Source organism: Haplochromis burtoni, unplaced genomic scaffold (assembly GCF_018398535.1).
Source record: "Haplochromis burtoni strain Fernald_Lab_line unplaced genomic scaffold, NCSU_Asbu1 Contig_210, whole genome shotgun sequence".
NCBI classification, from domain to species: domain Eukaryota; kingdom Metazoa; phylum Chordata; class Actinopteri; order Cichliformes; family Cichlidae; genus Haplochromis; species Haplochromis burtoni.
In genome coordinates this window covers 499,425-520,313 of record NW_024582571.1, presented here as the reverse complement: position 1 = coordinate 520,313, position 20,889 = coordinate 499,425, and the positions used below count along the sequence as shown (strand labels likewise).

At 45.3% G+C, this 20,889-nt stretch overlaps 2 protein-coding genes across 10 annotated transcripts in view; both read left to right on the top strand.

Annotated features, from left to right (window-relative positions):
* Positions 1-3,918, top strand: part of tdrd12 (tudor domain containing 12) — a 31,758-nt gene extending 27,840 nt beyond the window's left edge. For all 6 annotated transcript variants that reach the window (XM_042226386.1, XM_042226388.1, XM_014338113.2 and 3 more), the window contains exons 35-37: positions 1,589-1,742; positions 1,880-1,943; positions 2,701-3,918. In XM_042226386.1, coding sequence (XP_042082320.1) covers positions 1,589-1,742; positions 1,880-1,943; positions 2,701-2,783 — 301 coding nt within the window. In that variant the 3' untranslated portion in view covers positions 2,784-3,918. The remainder of the gene's footprint in view (positions 1-1,588; positions 1,743-1,879; positions 1,944-2,700) is intronic.
* A 2,080-nt stretch (positions 3,919-5,998) lies between these two features.
* ankrd27 (ankyrin repeat domain 27 (VPS9 domain)) overlaps positions 5,999-20,889 on the top strand; it is a 38,530-nt gene continuing 23,639 nt past the window's right edge. For 3 of the 4 annotated variants that reach the window (XM_042226393.1, XM_042226390.1, XM_042226389.1), the window contains exons 1-13: positions 5,999-6,296; positions 7,163-7,594; positions 10,772-10,894; positions 13,225-13,335; positions 13,477-13,785; positions 14,427-14,486; positions 15,917-15,970; positions 16,290-16,355; positions 16,691-16,767; positions 17,289-17,410; positions 18,822-18,900; positions 19,766-19,892; positions 19,989-20,081. In XM_042226393.1, coding sequence (XP_042082327.1) covers positions 7,577-7,594; positions 10,772-10,894; positions 13,225-13,335; positions 13,477-13,785; positions 14,427-14,486; positions 15,917-15,970; positions 16,290-16,355; positions 16,691-16,767; positions 17,289-17,410; positions 18,822-18,900; positions 19,766-19,892; positions 19,989-20,081 — 1,239 coding nt within the window. In that variant the 5' untranslated portion in view covers positions 5,999-6,296; positions 7,163-7,576. The remainder of the gene's footprint in view (positions 6,297-7,162; positions 7,595-10,771; positions 10,895-13,224; positions 13,336-13,476; positions 13,786-14,426; positions 14,487-15,916; positions 15,971-16,289; positions 16,356-16,690; positions 16,768-17,288; positions 17,411-18,821; positions 18,901-19,765; positions 19,893-19,988; positions 20,082-20,889) is intronic. The other variant, XM_042226391.1, reaches the window with a different exon arrangement.

Here is a 20,889-nt window from a genome sequence, read left to right as displayed (position 1 = left end):
CATTCGGTGGAGGTTGTTATCTAGAGCACTTTACACAGGTGGGAGTGGGTACATGTTCACCATAATTTATTATTAATCCTTTATTTATCCAGGTAAAAAATCTCATTTCCAAGAGAGACCTGGCATCATGGCAACAAAAGTATAACCAGCCTGCATGTGAATTACACGAGTTTAATCGTGAGCTGTGAAAACACTCAGTTCTGTTTGGTATCTGACGCAAAGTTAATCAGTTCTTTGGATTAATGAAGTTATTTTGTAATCTATTCTGAATAATTCTCAGCCATTTAATTAAAATTCCATAATCTAGAGCAGATGTGCAAAATGTTTAGGCAGATACATTTGAAACGCTGGTACAAGGAAAAGTCCATCACAGAGTTTATGTCCCGTAATTCAGCAAATAGTTTCTGCTCCTGTTGTTTTGATTTAATTATTCCACCCTCCCAATAAAATCTTTTAATATCAGCGTTTAGTGTCACATTATTACAATTATAATTCTGCAACTAGCTTCCACGGTGCTACTTTTAAAAGGCATTCAAAGCTTATTCGTGACACTAGCAGGTCAAATATTCGTCTGCACTGCCTTCACTACGTCATTAGTCTAATCAGTCAAGTCCAGCTTGTCGTCTTCATGGCCACCAGACATCGCTCCAGCATGTCCTGGCTCTGCCCCGGGGGCTCCTTTCAGTTGAGCATTCCCAAAACACCTCACCTGGCAGGTAGTTTATTTGCAGTAGGATATGCTTGTTGTCTCGGTTAAAAAAACATTTGGATAAGTAAGAAAAGAACATGCAATCCAAGCTCTGTGCAAAGAAAGCTGTCATCAGGCTCTGTTTTACACAAAGCGCCTGAGAGCAGCTTACATGTGTAGATGAAAACGCATTAAACTCTCACAAAACAACAAAGTCCTGCCCACTCTCATCCCATCATCTTGAAGTTACTTAGCCGGTCATTGAAGTCGCTCCACCTGTCCTCTGGATCACAGGCTGAGCGCCTCGGTCAGGTCTTGCCCCCCCTGTGTCATCATGTTTCCATCATCAGTAAATCCTTAGGACCCAGCCTGGCAGTTCTCAAACAGCTGCCGTCTCCTCCATTCTCAAAAAAACGGACATGGCCCTCATAAATACAACAAATGACCTCACTGCTGCAGACTGGGGACACATCAGCAGCATCCTCCTCTGGGACCGTTCAGGAGTTTTTCAGTCTCCTTAGTCCGTCTTTAACTGCTTGTGTAACTACTCTGGCCTCCCTGGTTGTGACTTCAGAGGTCCACAACATGGAATTCATCCACGACTCCACCCTCTCAGTCATCACACATTAAATCCTCTCTAAAACAGACTCCAGCCGCTGAAGCCTCGTTCAGTCCTGGACGCTGCACCTCCTCTGGCTCCCAGTCAAGTCCTGCGTCTTCTGTAAAATCCTTCGCGCCCCGTTTCTCTCACCACCACCTCCCTATAAAATCAGACGTACTCTGTCCCTCACAGCAGAGGGCGGTCCTCTGGGGACAGTCCTACTGTATTTACTACAATAGATGACTACACAGAAGAACTGGTCCTTTGCTGATTGCTCTCTCTTTGCTGATTGTGTTCAGTGGCAGCGTGAACGGTCGGTTCTACAGAGCTGACCTGGAGCTTCGCTACGAAATCGCAGCTGACGTTTGCTGCTGGGAAATGAAATCCAATGAACCAGTTCTCAAACTGGTCAAGCAGCAGCCGGGAATCTGGGACAAACTCCTCAGAAACAAGGTACTGATTTAGTTTTCTTTGATTTACAGAAGAAATATAGGATTATCTTCACGTTAACTGTAAGGAAATATAGTAAAAGCAGTAATTGCCCCTTGTTATGAAAAGCAACAATACTAATAGGATATTTCTTGTCCTAGAATATATTTGTGAGTTATGACATGGAGCACTTTGAGGGTGAGGAAGAGGACGGAGTGCCAAATGGTAAGATCCTGAAAGCCCAACGAAGTCTAAATGTGACTGTTATTGATGGAATCTGAGAACGTGAAACGCTGATGTTAGGGATTCTGGATAATGTGCACAAAAACGGAATGATTTGCAAATCACGTAAGCCCAGTATTTAAAACCTTTCTAAATATTTTGGATGAGGACATCAGAGGTCTGGAGAAACGCAATGTTCAAAGCAGGGATGGTTGTAAAGTTGGTGGATTGGAAATGGAAAGCTTTGCCTTTCACCTCGGTGCTCCGCCCCCGCACTGCCACGACTCCCGGCTGTTTCGCCCTCACAGACGAGAAGTCGAACAGTTTATGGAAACGTTGTCGGTGTCAAAATGCAAAAGATTATTGGTTTTCACAATAAAAATGGAAATATTGATATAATGCAGAGAAACGCGTGCACAGGCCAGGCTGCAGACCTTAAATGTTCAGGAACGCGTTTCTCTGCATGGTTCAGACTGAGTGAAGCAAAGTCCATCGATCTTCTTCCACTGGTCCCATTCAGGGTGGCGGGTGTCTTGCTGTGTGCGGCACTACTGTGATGCAACATGTAAAACGAACAGATATTTTCTATCATCCAGAGAATTTCTGCGTTTGTGATGTTTGATGCGTTGTCTTTGTACTGGTGGGTTTTTTTTAAACTGATTTTTGAGTTTTTATTTATTTCCCTTCAGTGTTGCAGCTCTTCAGCTTTCTTAGAAACAGGATTTAATGTTTTTACCCTGTTTTATTTTTTGGTTGTCAGGTCAGTGGTTTGTGGAGAACACGGGTGAAGATGACTGGTACAGGAACTCGGAGAGCAGCAGTGAGAGCGACGACTTTATATAACATCCTCCAGCCATCGTCATCCTCGGGGTCGTGGTGTCTGTTCTGTGACCTTTGACCTCAGTAATGTTTGAGGCTTCTGCCTTTTCAATGGGAGCAAATTAACTTCAGCACAGAGTAGGGGTTCCAGATTTACTTACACGAGAGTCCAGCTGCAGCGTTTCTCGCCGTCATGTCAGTGACAGGAAAAAATTCAGATTCTGTTTTCACTTTGATTTTTTTCCCGTTGTTCTGAAACGGTCGTAGTGTTCCCCCTCCGACCAAGGTTTGTGTTCTCGAGCTATTTCAGCTGTCACACTTCCTCTAAAGAAATGACACCCGTGCATCCTCCATTAGAGCCCCTCCTGATGTTTTAGGTCATATTGTGAGGAAATGCAGACGATCTGAAACTTTCGTCCTTCAACAAACATAAAAAACATGGAACCAAAATATTAAAAAACCAAAGTGGTCGTGCTTTCAGGCTGTTGCTGCTGGTCTGTACCAACAGACCGTGAAATGATTGGTTAGGATCTCTATCAAATGTCTGATTTAAGAAAGCTTGAACCACTTTAGTTTTTATGAGCAGTTTAAAAGGTATTTTCTGTAAATTCATGTTTTTTATTGAGATAACTTTCTGACTAAAGATGTTCGTGCTGACAAAACGTAACAGTGGAGGGATAACCAGCACCATGTGCAGAGATTTGTGGATCAACTGTCCCTTTAAATTGGTGAACGAACACGGGGCTCCAAAATACTTCCTGATGTCAGTCACATGACGGTGAGATGCTGATAACAGACTCTGGTGTGTGTGTGTGTGTGTGTGTGTGTGTGTGTGTGTGTGTGTGTGTGTGTGTCACAGGGAATATTGTCAGGTAAATGTAATGACTTGAGCCAAAACTGCATTTAGATTTTTCTTTATTTCAAATTCTCGTCTGTAATTGGTCGCTTCGCCTCCATAGGAGCTTTTTATTGTGCAGCAGCAACAACAGCAAAGTCTTAAATATAAAGTTTACAATAAGAAGTGTACATGTATAAACTGACGGTGAGAATTTAAACTAGTCTAAGATTTAGAGATTTGAGAGGGAGTTGTTTTAAGTTTGAAATGAAAATGTTCCTTTTTAAGCTTAATTTTACAGATGATTAAAAATATTCAGTGTGAGCTGACGGTGCCGGCTGAGATTCGTGCCCCATGCTTGTTCCATTTCAGATTGAGGTCGTGAGATTCTTGTTCTCATTTGTCGTGTTAAAGGGAGTCTTTACTGCTGTTATTTAGTGTGGGTTGGTTTCATAGGGTTCAGCCTGGGCTTGTTCTTCTCCTCAAAACTCTCTCTTTGAGGAGAAGAACACAGACGAGCAGCTGGAAGATGAAACTGTTTAACTTTTGCCATCGCAGTCGATTTGAATCAAACACTGGATGTGACTGAAGGGCCAACTTAGAGCTTTAATTCAGGTTTTCACACCAGTTCTGTGTTACTGTTTATGAATTACACCCATTTTCCCCACAGTGGCCCACTCTGTAGATGATGATGATGATGATTCATCTGTAAACTGTTTGCATTTCCATTTGTGAAGGCGTGGCGTGATTGTTGACCTTCACAGTTATACCTCTGCCTCCTCGTCGTGTTCTCGGTTTGTTAGATCTCGTGAAGCATGGAAATACCTCTGTGATCATCCACTTTATTTGTCTCGCAGACACTTTGGTGCTGCTGACCTGCTCGGCGCTTTCCTTCTTTTTAAAGAAAGATCCAGATTGTTTATTTGGCCAATCCTAAAGGTTTATTTTTCTTTCTTTCTTTTAGCCTCGCTCGCTTCCTTGATGGAATAGTTCTGTGTATTTCATCTGCTCATGTTGTCATGGAAGGAGCTGTCTCATGGTGGTTGACTGTGTGTGTAAATGGCTGCAATACTTGAGTCACACTGAAAAGGAGGAGCTGGGACGGAGGCGGGTTGCAAAGTGGCCGTCAGTTAATTTTTTTCTGTTTCCTGTAAAAGTACTCAGTATTTACTGTAAATTCCAGCATTTAAGAATAGCTTTGTTAATTTTGGAAAGTTTCAAACTAAGACATTTGTACACCCAGAAGATCTGCACTCAGCTTTTTTTACTTTCAGCGAATAAAAACACGTGAGACTGAACTGAGGTGAGATGAGAGGAAACTAGGAGGAGAGGTTTAGGAAGGATGGGTGTTCTCGTGTATGAGGCACCAAACAGTAGCTGAAGCACCTGGAAAGCGACTCCTCTCACTCAGCACCAATTCCCAGAATGAAATGATCAAAATAGACGAGGGGGAAGAGAAAATGCAGAGGAATGAATCGCCACCACCTTCTTTTGCCCACCACAGCGACTCATCGGCCTCCATCTCCTCCTATCCCAGCGTCGCCCTCTGCATGTCCTCCTTCACTACATCCACGAATCTTTTCTGAGGTCTTCCTCTTTTCCTGCTGCCTGCAGCTTCATCATCCTTTGTCCAATAAGAGAGTCAATGAATGGATGATGATGCTGAAGTTGCTCTCAAACTGTTCTCATTTCTTTCTTCAAGTTTCAGCTACTACATTAAACTTCCTGGGTAAATCTGCCTCCTGCTGGTGAAAGGTGTTTGCAGCAGGTCATTTGTTTCCAGTTCTCTCTCTTGGTTTTACGAAGTGCCGCGTGAAACTTGTTCTTCAGTCTCCTGTACCTCCACCTGCACTAAAAACAGCAAAGTCAAAGAATCTCATGTAATCAAGCATAGGTGACGTTTCTCAGGCTGGCGTTTGTTCCCAGTGACTCCCGTGCACGCATAAATAAAATTCATTTTGCAAAGTTTGAAGCTGTAACTCGGCTCACTGTTTCTTTAAATGTTGTGTAAAGATTTGATTCTCATCACTTTGAGTTAAAAAAAAAAGATTTGTTCACATAAACTGCTTCTGTCACTGCTATTTAAAATGTATACATCCTGCAAACTTGGTATAGCATCTTACATGCAGGTTAGTGCATGGAAATTACGGAAATAATTAAATATGGAGACAGCGCTGGGGAAGTAAATAAAATTGAGAACAAGCACAAAATGGATAAAATAAAGTAGTGACATAAAAAATAATGCTTGATGAAATGTGTGGTCTTGAGCTCCGATCCTATCAGAGACCTGGAAGTGTGGGTGTAATGGTGGTGACGGAGAGCTACAGAAGATGGAGGTGCAGTACACCGCGCTGGCCTGTAGGGGTCGGTGTGAGCCAGTGTGTTTGTGTAGTACACTGCACTGGCCAGTAGAGGGCAGTGTGACCCGGTGCGCTTCTCCCCTTTAATTTGTCCACATCAGATCCCATAAATGAAACGTTCGTGTACATGAACGCGTTTCTTCTTCTGTAAAAGTTTTACTTGGACAGAATCAGACTCGGGACGCTATAATCGGCGAATCGGCTCGTTTTAGCAGCTTATTTATCGCAATTCGTCTCGCAAGGTTGATAAGCTCGTACGGCTCCTGGCAGGCTGCTGCTGCTGAGGCTGTTTGGCTTTGACATGCTAAACCCTGGATGACCGAAGGGACTCGTTAATAGCAGGTAAAATCAGTCTTCTTCCAAATCATCACATCTGTTGGCTCAATTCCGTGTTTGGAAACGCTAACGTGTCACTACGCTAAGGCAACAGTAAATCCCCAGAAACGCTAATGCTACAGGCTGTGTTTTTGGTTTTAGCTAGGAGGCTAATTTAAAAACTTAAAGTCCCCGTTTACTGACAGACGCACAAAACCGAACAAACAATTGTTAGATAACTATGGTTAACTTCAAATATTAATTTATCAGCGAGCAGCATAAAACTCCTCCTTGCACCTGTCATGTGAACGGTACCGTGACACAGTTTATTAGCTGCTTCCAGCGCCACGCCAGACTCCATTCACAAAATGTCAAATTTAAGAGTTACGACTTTAGTTTCATTTTAAGTTACCTTCTTGTTTTATGGATATCTATACCACAAAACAGGAAAATACACATTAAATTGTATTTGTTTATATATAATAGCAAATCGAAGAAGAACATCTAGGTGTTTACTCGAAACAGATGGGTTGATAACCCAATATAACACAGTAAAAAAAAATCATAATAGAAAAGGAGAGTATGAGTGAACATATGAGATAATAGGACTTAAAAGAGTGGAAGAAAACCCTCAGGCCACCTCTGCTAAGTGTGAAGTGCAAGTGTGCCAGTTTAAAGCTGCATTTCGGAGAAACCTGGAATATAAAATCCAAGTCCTTAGAGATGCGAATCAGTTAAAAAGATAAAACGCTCCCGATTTGTCTCCTTGTTTTGTGTTGAAATGATCCTACTTTTCCTTATATTCCTTCATGTCTCCTATTCTAGTGATGAATATTCATACTAAACATGACCAAAGTTTCACTAATACCAGTGTGTGCATAAACATCCTACAGCTTGTGAGGGGCAGCCAACCAGAAGGTGGTTGACTTAGAGGGGGTGGAGCTAATACCGCTCATCTTAGACGAAACAACTAAGCATCCACTCAGGAAAGTGAGTCTGTGAGTCATTGTGTCTTCAGATCACAGGACTTTGGTGTGACTGGGGTTTATTATCCTGAGTTTGGACGGTGATCTCGGTGTTTTGTTGGTGATGCTGTTTTTCCCTTCAACCTGAGGCTAAGACATCAGCTGTGAATGTGGCTCAAGCCCGAGTGGATGGACATTCCTCTGTCTGCTGTTTTGCTTCCAGCCTGGGAGGTCACGAGGGTCACGTGATGTTTTTTCCCAGCATGGAGCTGCTCGGGTGGGGATTTACTGTTTGTGCTGTGCTGAACTGGTTTCCAGTGCGTGTGTGGGAGCTCAGGGAGGATGAAGCTGACCTCTGAGGTGAGTGGATCACCTGCAAGGTGTGAGCGGTCAGTGTAGAGATTTTTAAGAGATCAGAAAATGTTTAAAAACGTATTTTTCTGTCATTAAATAAAAATCAGACTCTTTAATGGGCAGAACTGATCGTGTTTTTTGTAGAATTGATCTGGTTTGTTGTGGTTTTGGCGCGCAGATGAATGAAGTGTTTTTAAATTAAATTTGGTGCTCGTACAGTAACGCTTGTAATCTCATGGATGTGCTGCAGAGTATCATTTCAGTCATGTTTTTATCAGACCTCTCAGACCACTTTCTGTTTTCATTGAGTTTTCTTTGTTGGCATTGTTTCTCCTTTTGATGTTCAGGCTAGAAATGGGAAGAAGAACAGATTACGTGGATCCCACGCCTTTGTTTTATTAGCTGTGCTGACTTTTTAAAAGGTAAATGGTGTTTTAATAGAAAAACCCTCGGACTCAGCAGCCAAACTTCTTAAAAGAACTAAGAAAAGTGAGCACATTACAGCCCTTCTAACGGTTCTGCTGTTTGGATTGATTTTTACAGTCTTATTGTTATATTTTGAAGCCCTGCACGGCCCCTGTAAAGGTACTCGACCTGCTGTTCTTGTTCCAACTGGTGTGCGACTTCTGATGTTCGCGAGAAGGGTTCGAGCTGTTAGGGCTTCTGGGTTGTGGAACAACCTGCCTGAGGAAATGTGTGTCTTCTTTACAATCACTGCTAAAGACTCGGTTACGTCTTAAGACTTCATCTCTGACTGTATCGTTATCATTTTTAATGTTAAAGTTTACGGCAGTGCAAATACAAACAGAGTGAGCAAGTATGGCTGTTTGGAAGGTCTGCAGGAGGAAGCCTCTTCTCTCTAAAATACAAACAGCAGCACAGCGTCGCTCCACACTCCTGGAACAGACGAGACCACAGTGGAGATGTTCGTCCATCACGCACAGCAGCACGTCTGGAGGAAACAAACACCTCATACAGCCGTCAGCACGGTGGAGGAGGGACTATGATCTGAGTGGACCATGAGCTCCTCTGTAGAGTCAGTGTGAGGCCGTGTGTCCCACAGCTGAAGCTCGGACCAAACCGGGTCATCAACAGGACAAAGATCCCAGCACAGCAGCAGGTCTGCAACAGAACGACTGAAGAAGAGAAGAACGGAGCTGCTGCAGAGCTCAGAGAGCTGTGCATGAGTCTGAGACCCTTTTGCTTTTCTCTGGTCACGATCTGTGTTCTCTGGGTGAGGTGTAAGAGCTTCGCCTCAGGCCGAAAACATCTGGCTGATTACACATCTGCCGCCTCAGTGAAGGAAATCGCACTTTTATAACCTGTGGGAATTTTTAACTTTTCACTTGCAGAAATGTGAGACAGAAAATGGAGCGTGGTGGTTTTGTGCATTCTTTCCACAAAACTCCGGTTGCAGCTCACTGATGTGTGGGGGAAAGTTGTTTATTATTGAATGCATGAACTGAGATAATCAGTTTAGTCCCAAACACATCATTCAGATCCTCACACTGCAGACGCTACAAACAGGGAACGGCTTTTACTTCAGAACTGGACTAAAATGCCTGTTTATTCAACTAGCTGCTGATTACGTTTCAATCAGTCAGAACAACGAAAAAATAATCGGCTCTGTTACAGTTGGTGCATTCAGTGTTTTACCTTTGAAAGGTTTAGAAAATGTTCCACTTCTTTCAGTAAATCCAGATGCTGTAACAGCAGTTCTAATCAGACAAGCTTGACCAGTGTACACCTCTGACTGATGCTGATATGCAATACTTCTGCATTTAGTACAATTTTGAAAACAGTTTGGTGATCAGTGGAAGTGTGCAGGGTTAAAGATCAGAAATTAGAGCCTCTTATTGCAGGGCAGCAGCCCGAGCAGAGAAGATCAGCCCCCCCAGCCACCTCCTCCAAGCTCATCTGGGGCTTGTGTGTGTGAATGGGTGAATGTAGTCAGGCGTTCCCGGGAGAGCCAAGAGACATAATCTCTCCAGTGAGTCCTGGGTTTACCCCGCGGCCTCCTCCCAGTAGGACATGCCTGAAATACTTCACTCGGGAGGGATTCATCCTAGCCAGGTCCCCAAACCAGCTCAGCGGACTCCTTTCAAGGTGGAGGAGTAGTGGCTCTGCTCCAAGCTCCTCCTGGATAACTAAACTTCTTGCCCAGTCTCTAAGGAAGAGGCCTCAGAGACTGGGTCAGAAGCAGATAACCTTTAAACTCTTTGAAGCTGGAAGACCGCTCCAGCTTTACAGAAGCTTAAAAGAAGTTAGCTTTGATAGCATGGGTTTTTTCAAAATAAAAGCGCTGTCACACCCAGGTTCAAAACGATGTGTCTTCTGTTGAAGGCATCTAGAGTCCTGTAACACCTTCAGAGGACTCGCGGTTTACAGCTGCAGGTAGATGGAGTCAAAAGTTCAAACCACCTAACTGCTCACCTCTTTAGGCTCGGTGAATTGTAATTAGACATTAACGCTCTTGTTTGCAGCTTTAGTAACTACAGACTCGGGGAGATTTTTCCGAGGCCTCACATCCAGCCTGGCCAGGTTGGAGCCGGTGAAGCTTTGTCTGGATGGAGGATTATTAGATCAATCGCACGGAAATAAACCAGTTCAATAAGAATTGGATCAGCTGAGAGAGAAGCAGCCCTGGTTTCTTCAGATCCAGGCAGCACAGCTTCATACGTGACCGTGAGCGACTTCTGGGGGGCCTGAACACTGCAGATTGACAGAACGAGATGGGAACATAAGCCCCCCCCCACCCCACCCCCACCCACATTAGGCTGGAAACGAGATTGAAAGGGACTTCTTGTCCGGTGGCCTCAAAGACCATAAATGAGCTTGTTTTCGGGTCTTGTCCTAAGATTCAAATTTGGAGGCATTAAGGAATCATGAGATCTTTTGTCGTTGTTGTTGTTGTTGTTGCTTGGCTTTTCTCAAACATCAATGAGCAGTATTGCCACATGCTTATCGACAGGAAACCAGCAGCTGCTCTCAGAGAGGCTGATGTGGAAGATTTATTCTCTACAATTATTTATAATCCCCAGAAGATGAGTCCTGACAGGGCTGCACCCCACAGTCCTCTCCCCACGAAGGGTTTAACTGGTCACATACTTATAAAAGTCCTTGACACGTACTTGGTTGATCATTAATGTCTTTCCTCCCATCATCCTCCTGTCCCGTCTGCAGGATCCAGACCTCCAGCTCCTTATGGCTGTATATGATGAGAACATCCTGAAGAATCCTTTCTACCTGGCCTTGGAGAAGCAGAGACCCGACCTTTGCAGCCAAGTGGCAGAGCTCCACGGCATCGTGAGTTTGACCCGTCATCTCATTTATGTCACCAGACAAGCTCACCTGCATGTATGTGAGGATCAGGTACCGGATCACGATATCAGACGGCGATTAATCAGAGAGCGCTCTGTCTGGGTGTCACATAGCTGTGAGTCTGCGGCGTCTATTCACTTAGATGATCAATGTTTTTTAAAAATGGGTGGAAAATGCTTCAGACTGAGCAGACGTGATCAAATGTAACAGTAGGTAGGGCTGTTCGATATAAAGATATATATCGGATGACGATATAAAAACGTCTGTCGTTTGTTTCGTGGTGTCGCAAAATAAACTGTTTACAGCAATATTTGTTCATGCTTTGATCACTGCAGTTATTATTCATTTCTTAAAGTTCTCTCTTTCTCTTATATGTAATATAACCACACTACGGACGGACAAGCGCCTGTTTTTATGCGTTGTCGTTAGCAACAACGACGGTAACACCATCGCGTGTCCGCTTGTTTATGTTCCACATAAACCTTTCACAATAAACCTCAGGATCCTGTTGAGACTTTTCAAAATAAACTGAATCACGTGAAAGAGCAGATTATTTACGGATGAGAAGTAAAAAAGAGCCGCCAGGTGCTAAAAAATAAACCTTAGACTCAGACGTTAGAACAGGCTTTTCCCCGCAGCACGCCGTGTGATAAATACTCACAAAGAAACGGCGCCGTTACAACTTATGTCTAAAAATGTGTCGTTTCATGCATCGTTAAAACACTCGACTGCAGCTTCATGACGCGCAGCTGGAAACACTTCACGCAGGTCGAGCTGCCCGAGATTCACAGAATTTACAGAAAATGTTACATTTTTGTGATTTATATCGTTACCGGGACGACAGATGTCTGATATCGGGATATGAGATTGTGGTCATATCGCACAGCCCTGATAGTAGGAATTGTGAATGGAGGGAAGAAGCAGAAGAATTGAGCTTCGGTGACAGGGTGAGGAGCTCAGGTCCATCTGACCCGGCTGCCTCACGGAGGAAGTGATGTCAGGCGTGAGGCCGCGAGGCAGATCCAGCACACGCCAGAGAGACGGCGCTGCTCGTCTGTGTTAGGAACACATCAGTGTGCAGCTGGAGACCCTCGTGTTGCTTCGTCTGCAGGTGGCTGGGGGTCTGAGCGTCTGTCTCTGCTCAGGAAGGTTTGCACTAATAAACAACAGGGGTGAAAATGAGGAAACGGCGCAGAGCTCAAAATAACTGCAGCAGAACCTGAATAAGTCCAGGTGTGAGCCGGCTGCAGAGCTCTGCCAGTTTCTATCACAGAACAGCTTCTCGCTTCCTCCTCAGTGGTTGAAGGCTGCGCCTACAAACAGCTGAGAATCACACCAGATCAGAAAGATCAGAGTCGGGGACGTTATCTCTGTTAAAATGTTTAAGGAGGTAAAAGAAGCGCGCTCAGCCGGGGTTTCAAACACAGCGACACCTTTACACCACTTCCTGCCTCACGGTGGGTCAGCGTGGGGTTTCTGGTGGTTTCAACGCGCTCTGCTGCCATCCCTTCACTCTCACTCAGTTAGAGGAGCATTGTTTTGGTCGGACTGTTAAAGCGGGGTTGATACATTTCATTTGGCTCTCAGTGAAGCGCAGAGATATCAGATGAGCTGACAAGCTGCAAAGCGGCGCTCTAACCCTCGTTTGAGCTTGTTAAAGATGACGATCGGACGCCTGGAGCAGCAGATGAGAATCAGATGTCTGAACGCCGTCAAAACATCAGTGGGGGAAAAAAAATGCGTGTAAGTGCATTAAAGCTGCGGTTCGCAGCAGAGCCGGAAAAATCAGTTCTACATGGCGCAGCGTGCACATGCTGTGCATACGTCAGGGCTTCAGCAGCTGCTCTGGCTCGTGACTGCGTCTTCAGATCCTTAATCAAATGCTGCCGATCAGGTCATGTGCATTTATTGACTTCATGTGAACATCTTAAAAACAAATGACGCCTGTTTAATGTCAGTGTTTCTGCGCTATTTTCAGACCATCGGACACTCTAATCTGCAGAGAAACACTGTGGAGCCTCGGCTCTGTATTTTAATACTCCCACCACACACCGAAGTGCCGTATACTTCACGATAAACATCTACTACTTTAAAAGCGTGAGTGAGTTAGAGGCCAGGAGCCATCTCAGTGCTGCTCATCATCTAACCGCAGTTAATACAGTGAAGATTCCACTCTTTGTACCATTTGATCCTATTTTCTGCTTCCTAACACAGATCAGACCTTATCTGATTGTCGTTGGTGTGGAAAGGTCACTCTAAATCTGTGCTGAGTGCTTAATAAATGGAATACCCTGCATGTCGCCTTGAACCTGCAGGTTCTGGTGCCGTGCTGTGGAAGTTTGACCCTCAGCAGCTACTCGGACTCTCACTTCGACAGCTATGTGCTGCAGCCCGTGGAAGACGGTTATAAGACTGCGGACGGGAAGGTCTGTCTTCAACACAAGCCAGTCTGTGCTGCTCGTTGTTGCCAGAGGCTGAGTCTAAACGCACCGCTGTCCTACTTTTACAGTCCTAAAAATACAAAAAGAGGCTGTTTAACAGCTTTTTTACCTCTGTGTGTGTTACAGGAGGTCCGGATCCAGGACAGGCAGGTCCTGCTGGGATCCGGGTTCCCGGCTCCAGTGTCGATCCCCATCCTGTTCGAGGAGACCTTCTACAACGACCGGGAGCAAAGCTACAGCATCCTGTGCGTCTCCAGGCCCATGGAGGTGGACCCGAGCCTGTCCGAGGTCAGCACGCCGTCTTCTTACAGCCTGAGGAGCCTGGAGGACGTCAGGGAGTTCCTGGGCCGCCACGCCCAGAAGATGGACAAGCACATCCAGAGCTTCTGTCAGGCCTTCAGGGAGCAGGAGAGGAAGGGACTCCGGCACCACATAGTAGGGATGACAGACACAAAACACAACCCTGGTGATAAACGGACTAGAGTGACAAACGGGGGGCTGAAGGAAACGGAGCTCTGGGCGTGTCTGACCTAAAATGGCACGCCTCACAGGTTTCGTCATTCTTTTCCCACAGACAGGTTTGCACTCCCATGACTCAGATAAGGCAGAAATACTGGTGCAATCACAAGGTTTTTCCAGCTGGTTGGGTAATCCGTGTTAGTGTCTGGTGGTTAGCAGGGCCACCGACTGATTTGAGCGATGGTTTCCCAGCAGCTACCATCGGTCTCCAGCGTCACTCACAGCTGGTTGGAAATCCTCCCTGTGGTTGCAGATGGTTGCAGACTCGTCTCGAGGCCTGTTATTGGCAGACAAGTTGATGTCACATGTCTACAGAACTTGTCATTGTACAGCTGCAGCTATCGCCCCCCAGTGGCCATCAAAAAGAGTGCAGGTTTAAGGCTCCTCCAGCTAGCTTCACTTTGATTTAATACATGACAACAATGCAAACAACACCTCCAGGAGAGCGTGCATCTTTTTAGCGTTAATGTGTTTGAATGTTTTCGAGTCTTTAGGGGATTTTTGCGTTCGATGTTTTTCTTTCCTGCTGAGCTAACAGCTGTTCTGTTTCCTGTCAGGACTCGGTGAACGGTCTTTACACTAAATGTCTTCAGTGTCTGCTGAGAGACTCTCACCTGGTGAGTAGAAACAATCTTTATTTGTCACGTTAAAACTGGCTGAATGAAAATCCGCCTTTCTCTCCTTGATTTGGAGAATATTTATTTCTGGCTTCTTCACCTGGGGCCAATATTCACTCTTCTATGTCTTTATTATTCGCGTGCTTCTCTGGTTTGCATGGTGGCTCGGTGCGTTCACGGTTATTCGTGTGATTATCTGACTTTGTTTCGTTTGTCCCTCGGCTGCACGATGACATCAAAGGCGTGAGAAACGTGGTCGAGTAACACGGCCGTGCTTTTTGAGCATGTGACTGTTAAAGCTCTCCGTGTCTCCGCTTCGTTTCTTTTTAATAAAACTGTGAGCTTGTGTTTGAGAGCCGATTCTGCCGGAGGGAAGAGCAGCTGATGGAAAGTGCTGATTACTCACTGAGAGGCTGCTGTTTTAGTTTAACAGCGATCCAGTCCGCTGTGAGCCTGAGCTGGATAAGAGATTTGCACCATACAAAGGACGAGCAGTCCAGTCGGTCAGGATGTTGAATCTGTGGCACCAACTACAGAGGTTTTAGCAAAATCACCTGTATTAAAAGGATTCTTATTCAAATCTCTAAAATAACATAAAAATTGGGAGAAAATGCAGATTTCTGTCACTTATTGTTTCTGCTGTGTGCAAACTTGGTGATTCCCTCACAACGTCCTGTCTTAAGGCAGGAAAACTTTGTCGGAATAATCCCCCAGAACTGAACTTCCCATGAACTCAGACGAACAGCAGGTCTGAGGGTGCTTCCTGCACCACCTGCTGCTCGCTGACGTGAGTATTTGAATACTCTGCAGGCACAGATGCTCAGCAGTGTGCTGTGAACAATCATGACAGTCCAACATGCTTTTTACTGCAGAAGAAGCTCATGTGAGCGTTGCATGTAAGCGGGGGCCGTACTGAGTCGGCAGCTGTAGTTCAGAAAAGTCCTGCTTTCGTTGATTCAGGCATCTGTGACCTCAGTGCAGTCGCTTCCCTCTTTGTGGGAAATGAAACGAAACAGCACGTAAACCAGAGGAAGCATTCTGGTGAAACATCATGGTTGGTCGTTAATGCTTCGTTAGATCAACCTCGTTGTAAAATGTTGTGTTAATGCGGCCACGTTACGTTCATCTGTTGGCTTTGCACACATGAGCGTTTTGCTGCTGTCATGTGGGGAGGAATCGTTTCCTCCGGTTCGGAAAAAAAGGATCGAACCCCAAACAGTGTCATGTGACCGCCGTAACTAATGCTTCAAATCAGCTTCCTTTAATCAGCGTGACCTCTGACCCGACGCACACACGCAGGATGCTGCGAGTTCCTCTGGACTGGATGATTCGATGATATGTGGCCGCGGCGTCTGCGACTCAGCAGTTTTGGGCCTGATCACATCCTCTAACGCCTTCCTCTTCCCCTGCATGCTTTGTGTTTTCTGCAGAAACTTCTGGCAAAGCAGGAGCTTCAGATGACGCTCCTCAAACAGGCTGTGGAGGTAACGTCTCTGGGTTCAGTGAAGGAGAAAGGTTGACACGTAGACGCAAGTTTAAGTTTGCAAGAAAGATTTCATCAAACACATGCAGAAGCTCCCACAGCTGTCACACGTAACTTCCTGCTTCATGCCAGTGAAACTGTAAAGGCCGAGTAACTCAATAAGATATTTACAAAAAATAAGACGGCGCTCAATGTGGGCAAAGCTACATGTGACAGAAGCAGCTTAATAATCCAAACATGCAGCTATTTTGGTGCGAGGTGAGAAACTTGAGCTGTTCCTGACACGTATTAAAATATTGGTTTTCCTCTTCTTTTCCCAGATGTACGTTCATCATGGTATCCATGAATTAATCTTTAACTTTGTGGGAACGCTTGAGGCCAGCCAGGTAGGTCTGAGCTCAGATTTCCTCATTAGACGTAACGAGGGAGCGAATAAACCGTCTGTTCGTCCGCTTTCTTCCACCACCAGATCCTAGGTGATCTGCTCACGTGCCTCCTGCATACACACACATCCCTGTGGTGTTTTTGCTGCGCGCTGCTGCAGATATAATGTCAAACACGCAGCCTGCAGGGATCACTTGTCTTTGCAGAGGGATCGTTGTTTCAGTGATGGAAGCCTTAATATTTCTCCTTCTTGCTCTTTATTACTGTGATGACCCCAAAAAGAGGCTTTGACAGTTTCAAAAGTTCCTCTCCCGTCTCTTGTGCTGCCGATCGACAGGACGCTGCCTTCAACAAAACCACCAGGAGTCTGCAGGAGCTGCAGCAGAAAGAGCTGGGAGTCAAACCCGAGTTCAGGTCAGTTCCACACCGGGGCGGACTTTGAGACCCAGACCTCTGCAGCGTCAAATCTGGTTCTGCTGACAGGTTTAACCAGCGCTTGCTGTTCTGAACACGTTACAGACGATGTTTAAATGTGCAAAATGCCTTCAACGTTTACACAGACCCAGTTAAAGTGACCTGATCGTGGCAGCGTTCCAGCAGCTTACATAGACAAAGACGATACGTGTTCATGGTTTATGAAGTCAAATTTTATTTCAGACTTGTTTTTAAATACGTCCTGGTCAGTCTGACCCGAGGGACAGCTCAGGGTCCCAACAGTGGAGACCATCCAAGGGTTACTGGTGAAATAGAGCGATCATGAAGACTTGCGTCATGTTTCATTGCACCGTGTGATCGGTTCTGTCTCTGTTTTGTAAATTGAATCTGTTGTTTAGCTGTGTGCCTCCTTCCTTTAGCCCGAGCCACTGAAGCTTTGTGAATGTGTCCGTTCGATGTCTCTGACCCATCGTCTGTCCCCCGTTCTTCTGTCTCTGCAGCATAAACTTGTCTCGGGCTAAAAGAGAGCTGAGCCAGCTCAACCAGCAGACGTCCCCCCTCCTCAAACTGCTCTGCCTGCGTAGAGTCGCGCTGACCGCCACCCAGACCCCGAGACGCACCGGTACTTACTCTGTTGGTTTGTGTGTGCGGAGCTAAAACGAGTGTGTGAGCTCATCGACCTCCTTTGTAGGAGAAGCAGTTTAAATGTGTGTGTGGAGCTTCAGCGCTCGCTTTAATGGAAGTATGTCACAGCTCGCCGTGAGCGGGTCCCTTGCAGCCTCAGATTTGCAACACATTGGAACCAGTTCTAGTCAGTCTGCAGCTGGTCTGTGGTGCACCACATACTGCATGCCAAAGCACCCTCGAGCAAGACGCTGAACCCCGAGTTTCCTCAGGTGGATTCATGGATGTTGGGTCGTGCACAGGTGTGGATGAGGCTTGCAGTAGAAAGTAATTTGTCACAGACACAGAGGTTGCAAGTCCATTGGCATTAATCCATCCATTTATTCATTCGCTTCCGCTTATCCTTTTCAGGGTCGCAGCGCTGGAGCCTATCCCAGCTGTCATAGGGCGAGAGGCGGGGTACACCCTGGACAGGTCGCCAGTCTGTCGCAGGGCTAACACACAGGGACAGACAACCATTCACACTCACATTCACACCTAGTGACAATTTGGATTAATCAATTAACCTATCCCCACAAGCTGCATGTCTTTGGATGGTGGGAGGAAGCCGGAGTACCCGGAGGGAACCCACGCAAACACGGGGAGAACATGCAAACTCCACACAGAAAGACCCCGGCCTGATGGTGGAATTGAACTCAGGACCTTCTTGCTGTGCGGCAACAGTGCTAACCACCGTGTTGCCATTAATCCATATTATTGATAATATTAACGTAATATTTGCGATCATGTCGTAGTTTCCATCCTTGGGCTGTGCTGCAAAAACACAAAGTCTGAGAGCTTGGGAGGCCTGCGCTGTTTTCAGCTGTTTCGGTGACACCAGGGGCGACCCAGTGTTAGCCAGCTGATTTGAATGCGGTGCAGATCTAATCGAATTTAACGTCAAATTAAACTTCAGTTTATGTCATTTGGACACGTTTGTAGAAAAAGTCCCAAACAGGACAAAAAAAACCTGTAAATATCTAATAGTTTTCAATTGGATCACTCTGAGAAAATCACATTAGATCCAGGAGTCTGACAAATGAGACCATTCCTTTATTTTCTCGCGGTGACATAAGAGAAACCACCTTATTAAACGTGTAATGCAGGGAAATGCGGGACTCATCAGAGAGCGGCTGTGCGACTCTTGTGTTTCCCTAAAGAAAAGGACAGTACCGACTCTGTGAGCTTCCATTTGTGCAGTTTGCTTTGGTAATCCAAGCTTATTGGATCACGGCAACAACCCCGCTGTCAGCCTGCAGCGCCGAGCTGACGAGAGGCCAGTTTACTCATTAGTGCTGAGCTGAGGGAGAGATGAACGGGAAGAATGACTCTTCAGTTTCCACTCACTGACTGTGTGTCTCCCTCCACAGTGAGCATAGAAGCCGTGAGCGCCGACGACCTGCTGTCTATCGTCCTCTATCTGCTGGTGAAGACGGAAATCCCCAACTGGTGAGCGAAAGGGGAACTGGCTGCGACCTTTGACCTTCTGTCGTGAATAAAATGCAAAGAAATGAGGAAAAAATGAGGCAGTGAAAACAAAAAGACGACTCACAGTTTTACAGTTTTGGGTCAAAGGGATGGTATCGCAGCCCTGCTCGATTCTGCAGGTCTCGCATGTGGGCGTGGCTAAACTATAACACTGGCTTCACCCACATTTGTGAAATTTGGAACCATCGGACCAAAAATTCAGTTTTTTAAACTTAACATCTCATTTTGGCAGCGCCTGTGTCCGTTTCATTTATATTTTTAGGTTTTGTGGGTCACACTTTCCTCTTGGAGGTTAAATCAGATCCTTTTGAGCTTTCGATAACGGGCGTGTCCACGATGCCACGGTACAGAAAGTTGCTATAATTGGAATTTATATTTTCTAATGTGCCGCAAACTTCACAACCTGGAGACATTTTAATATTAAAAACATCTCGAGCGGTTCCTGTGTTTGTTCTGCAGCAGAACCTGCTCAGCCTGAACTCTGCAGCGCCCCCTATGAGGCAGGAGGTGAAGTTTTTGCGTTTACTGCTCTGTGCAGCTGAGGACACGGACCGGTGGCCTCCAATAGTGACTTTAACAATCAATGTTAATGTTTTATGATCAAATGCATCATTTTTATTGCAATATTTGATTACTTTATTGAATTCATAATGTTTGTTGACTGTAAACTGTCCACAGCGCGTGATTTTTTCCTCTATGAATAAGCACAATTAATCTTCCAGTGAAAGGCAGCCTAACTGGAGGCTGCTGAGGATGATCTATAGTTATGAAACATCATTTGGGTTAATAAGATGTAGCTTGGTGATCTAATTTGTCTTATCTTCAGGATGGCCAACCTGAGCTACATCAGGAACTTCTGCTTCAGCCACTCGAGTAAAGATGAGCTCAGCTACTGTCTGAGCACCTTCGAGGCGGCGGTGGAGTACATCAACCTGGGGAAGCTGCAAAACTCTGTGAGACACAAACACACTGCTGTCGTATCTCAGCAGCTGCTTCACTGTGCTGCAGATCATCCATGTGTTTTCTCCTGTTTTTGCCTCCTTCCTCAGGGCTCTGGTGAGCTCAGCGACAAGGCGCTGTTCAAGGAGAGGATGAGTCTGCTGACTCAGGGTGTAGCCACGCCCATTAATTGTCTGTTTGAGGTGAGCTGCAGCACGAGACGTTAGCGGATGTCCCATAAAAGATCAGCATGATGTCTAAAACTGCTCCTACATGATGTGTATTTGTTTTTTTTGTACAGTGGGATGTAAAAGCTTCTCCTGATGCTGTGAATGTTTTTACAGATCCTTCGAGGTCCAATTCAGTTTGAAGGAGAAGGAATTTAAGAGAGTGAAATAAAAACTGTTATTTAGCACTTAAAATCTTCAGCTCTGTTCCCTCTGTTGGCATTTCTTCTGTTTATGTTCATTATGTTTCCTGGTGTTTTCCAGGCCATGAAAGTGATTTAAATGTGTAGTAACTATTTTTGGGGGTTATTTTTATATTGTACATAGATCAGAGTAATTACGTCTTCCAAGAAGCTGATACATTCAGATAAACTTATAATTAATCTGTTAAAAATACATAGGAGTGGGTTTGTGGAAGCCGTCATATCCCCTCACCATATTTGAGTACAGTGGCCAGGAAGGACACCCCTCCCCCTTCTAACACCTGAATACAAGCTAACGTATCAGATTGTTAGCTTGAGGGTCCTAAGAAAAACCCACTTTTCCTCAGATAAACAGTATGATTACATTCTCACATGATATGAAAGTTTATTCACTAAGTGTCAGTTACATCCACTTTATCGAAACTTTTGCTGACAGCAGCAAAAACACAATAGCTAACACCAGCAAAAAAACAGGCTAACAGCCGCTAACGGAGGCTAACAGCAGCAAAAACACAGCAGCTAACAGAGGCTAACAGCAGCAAAAACACAGCAGCTAACAGAGGCTAACAGCAGCAAAAACA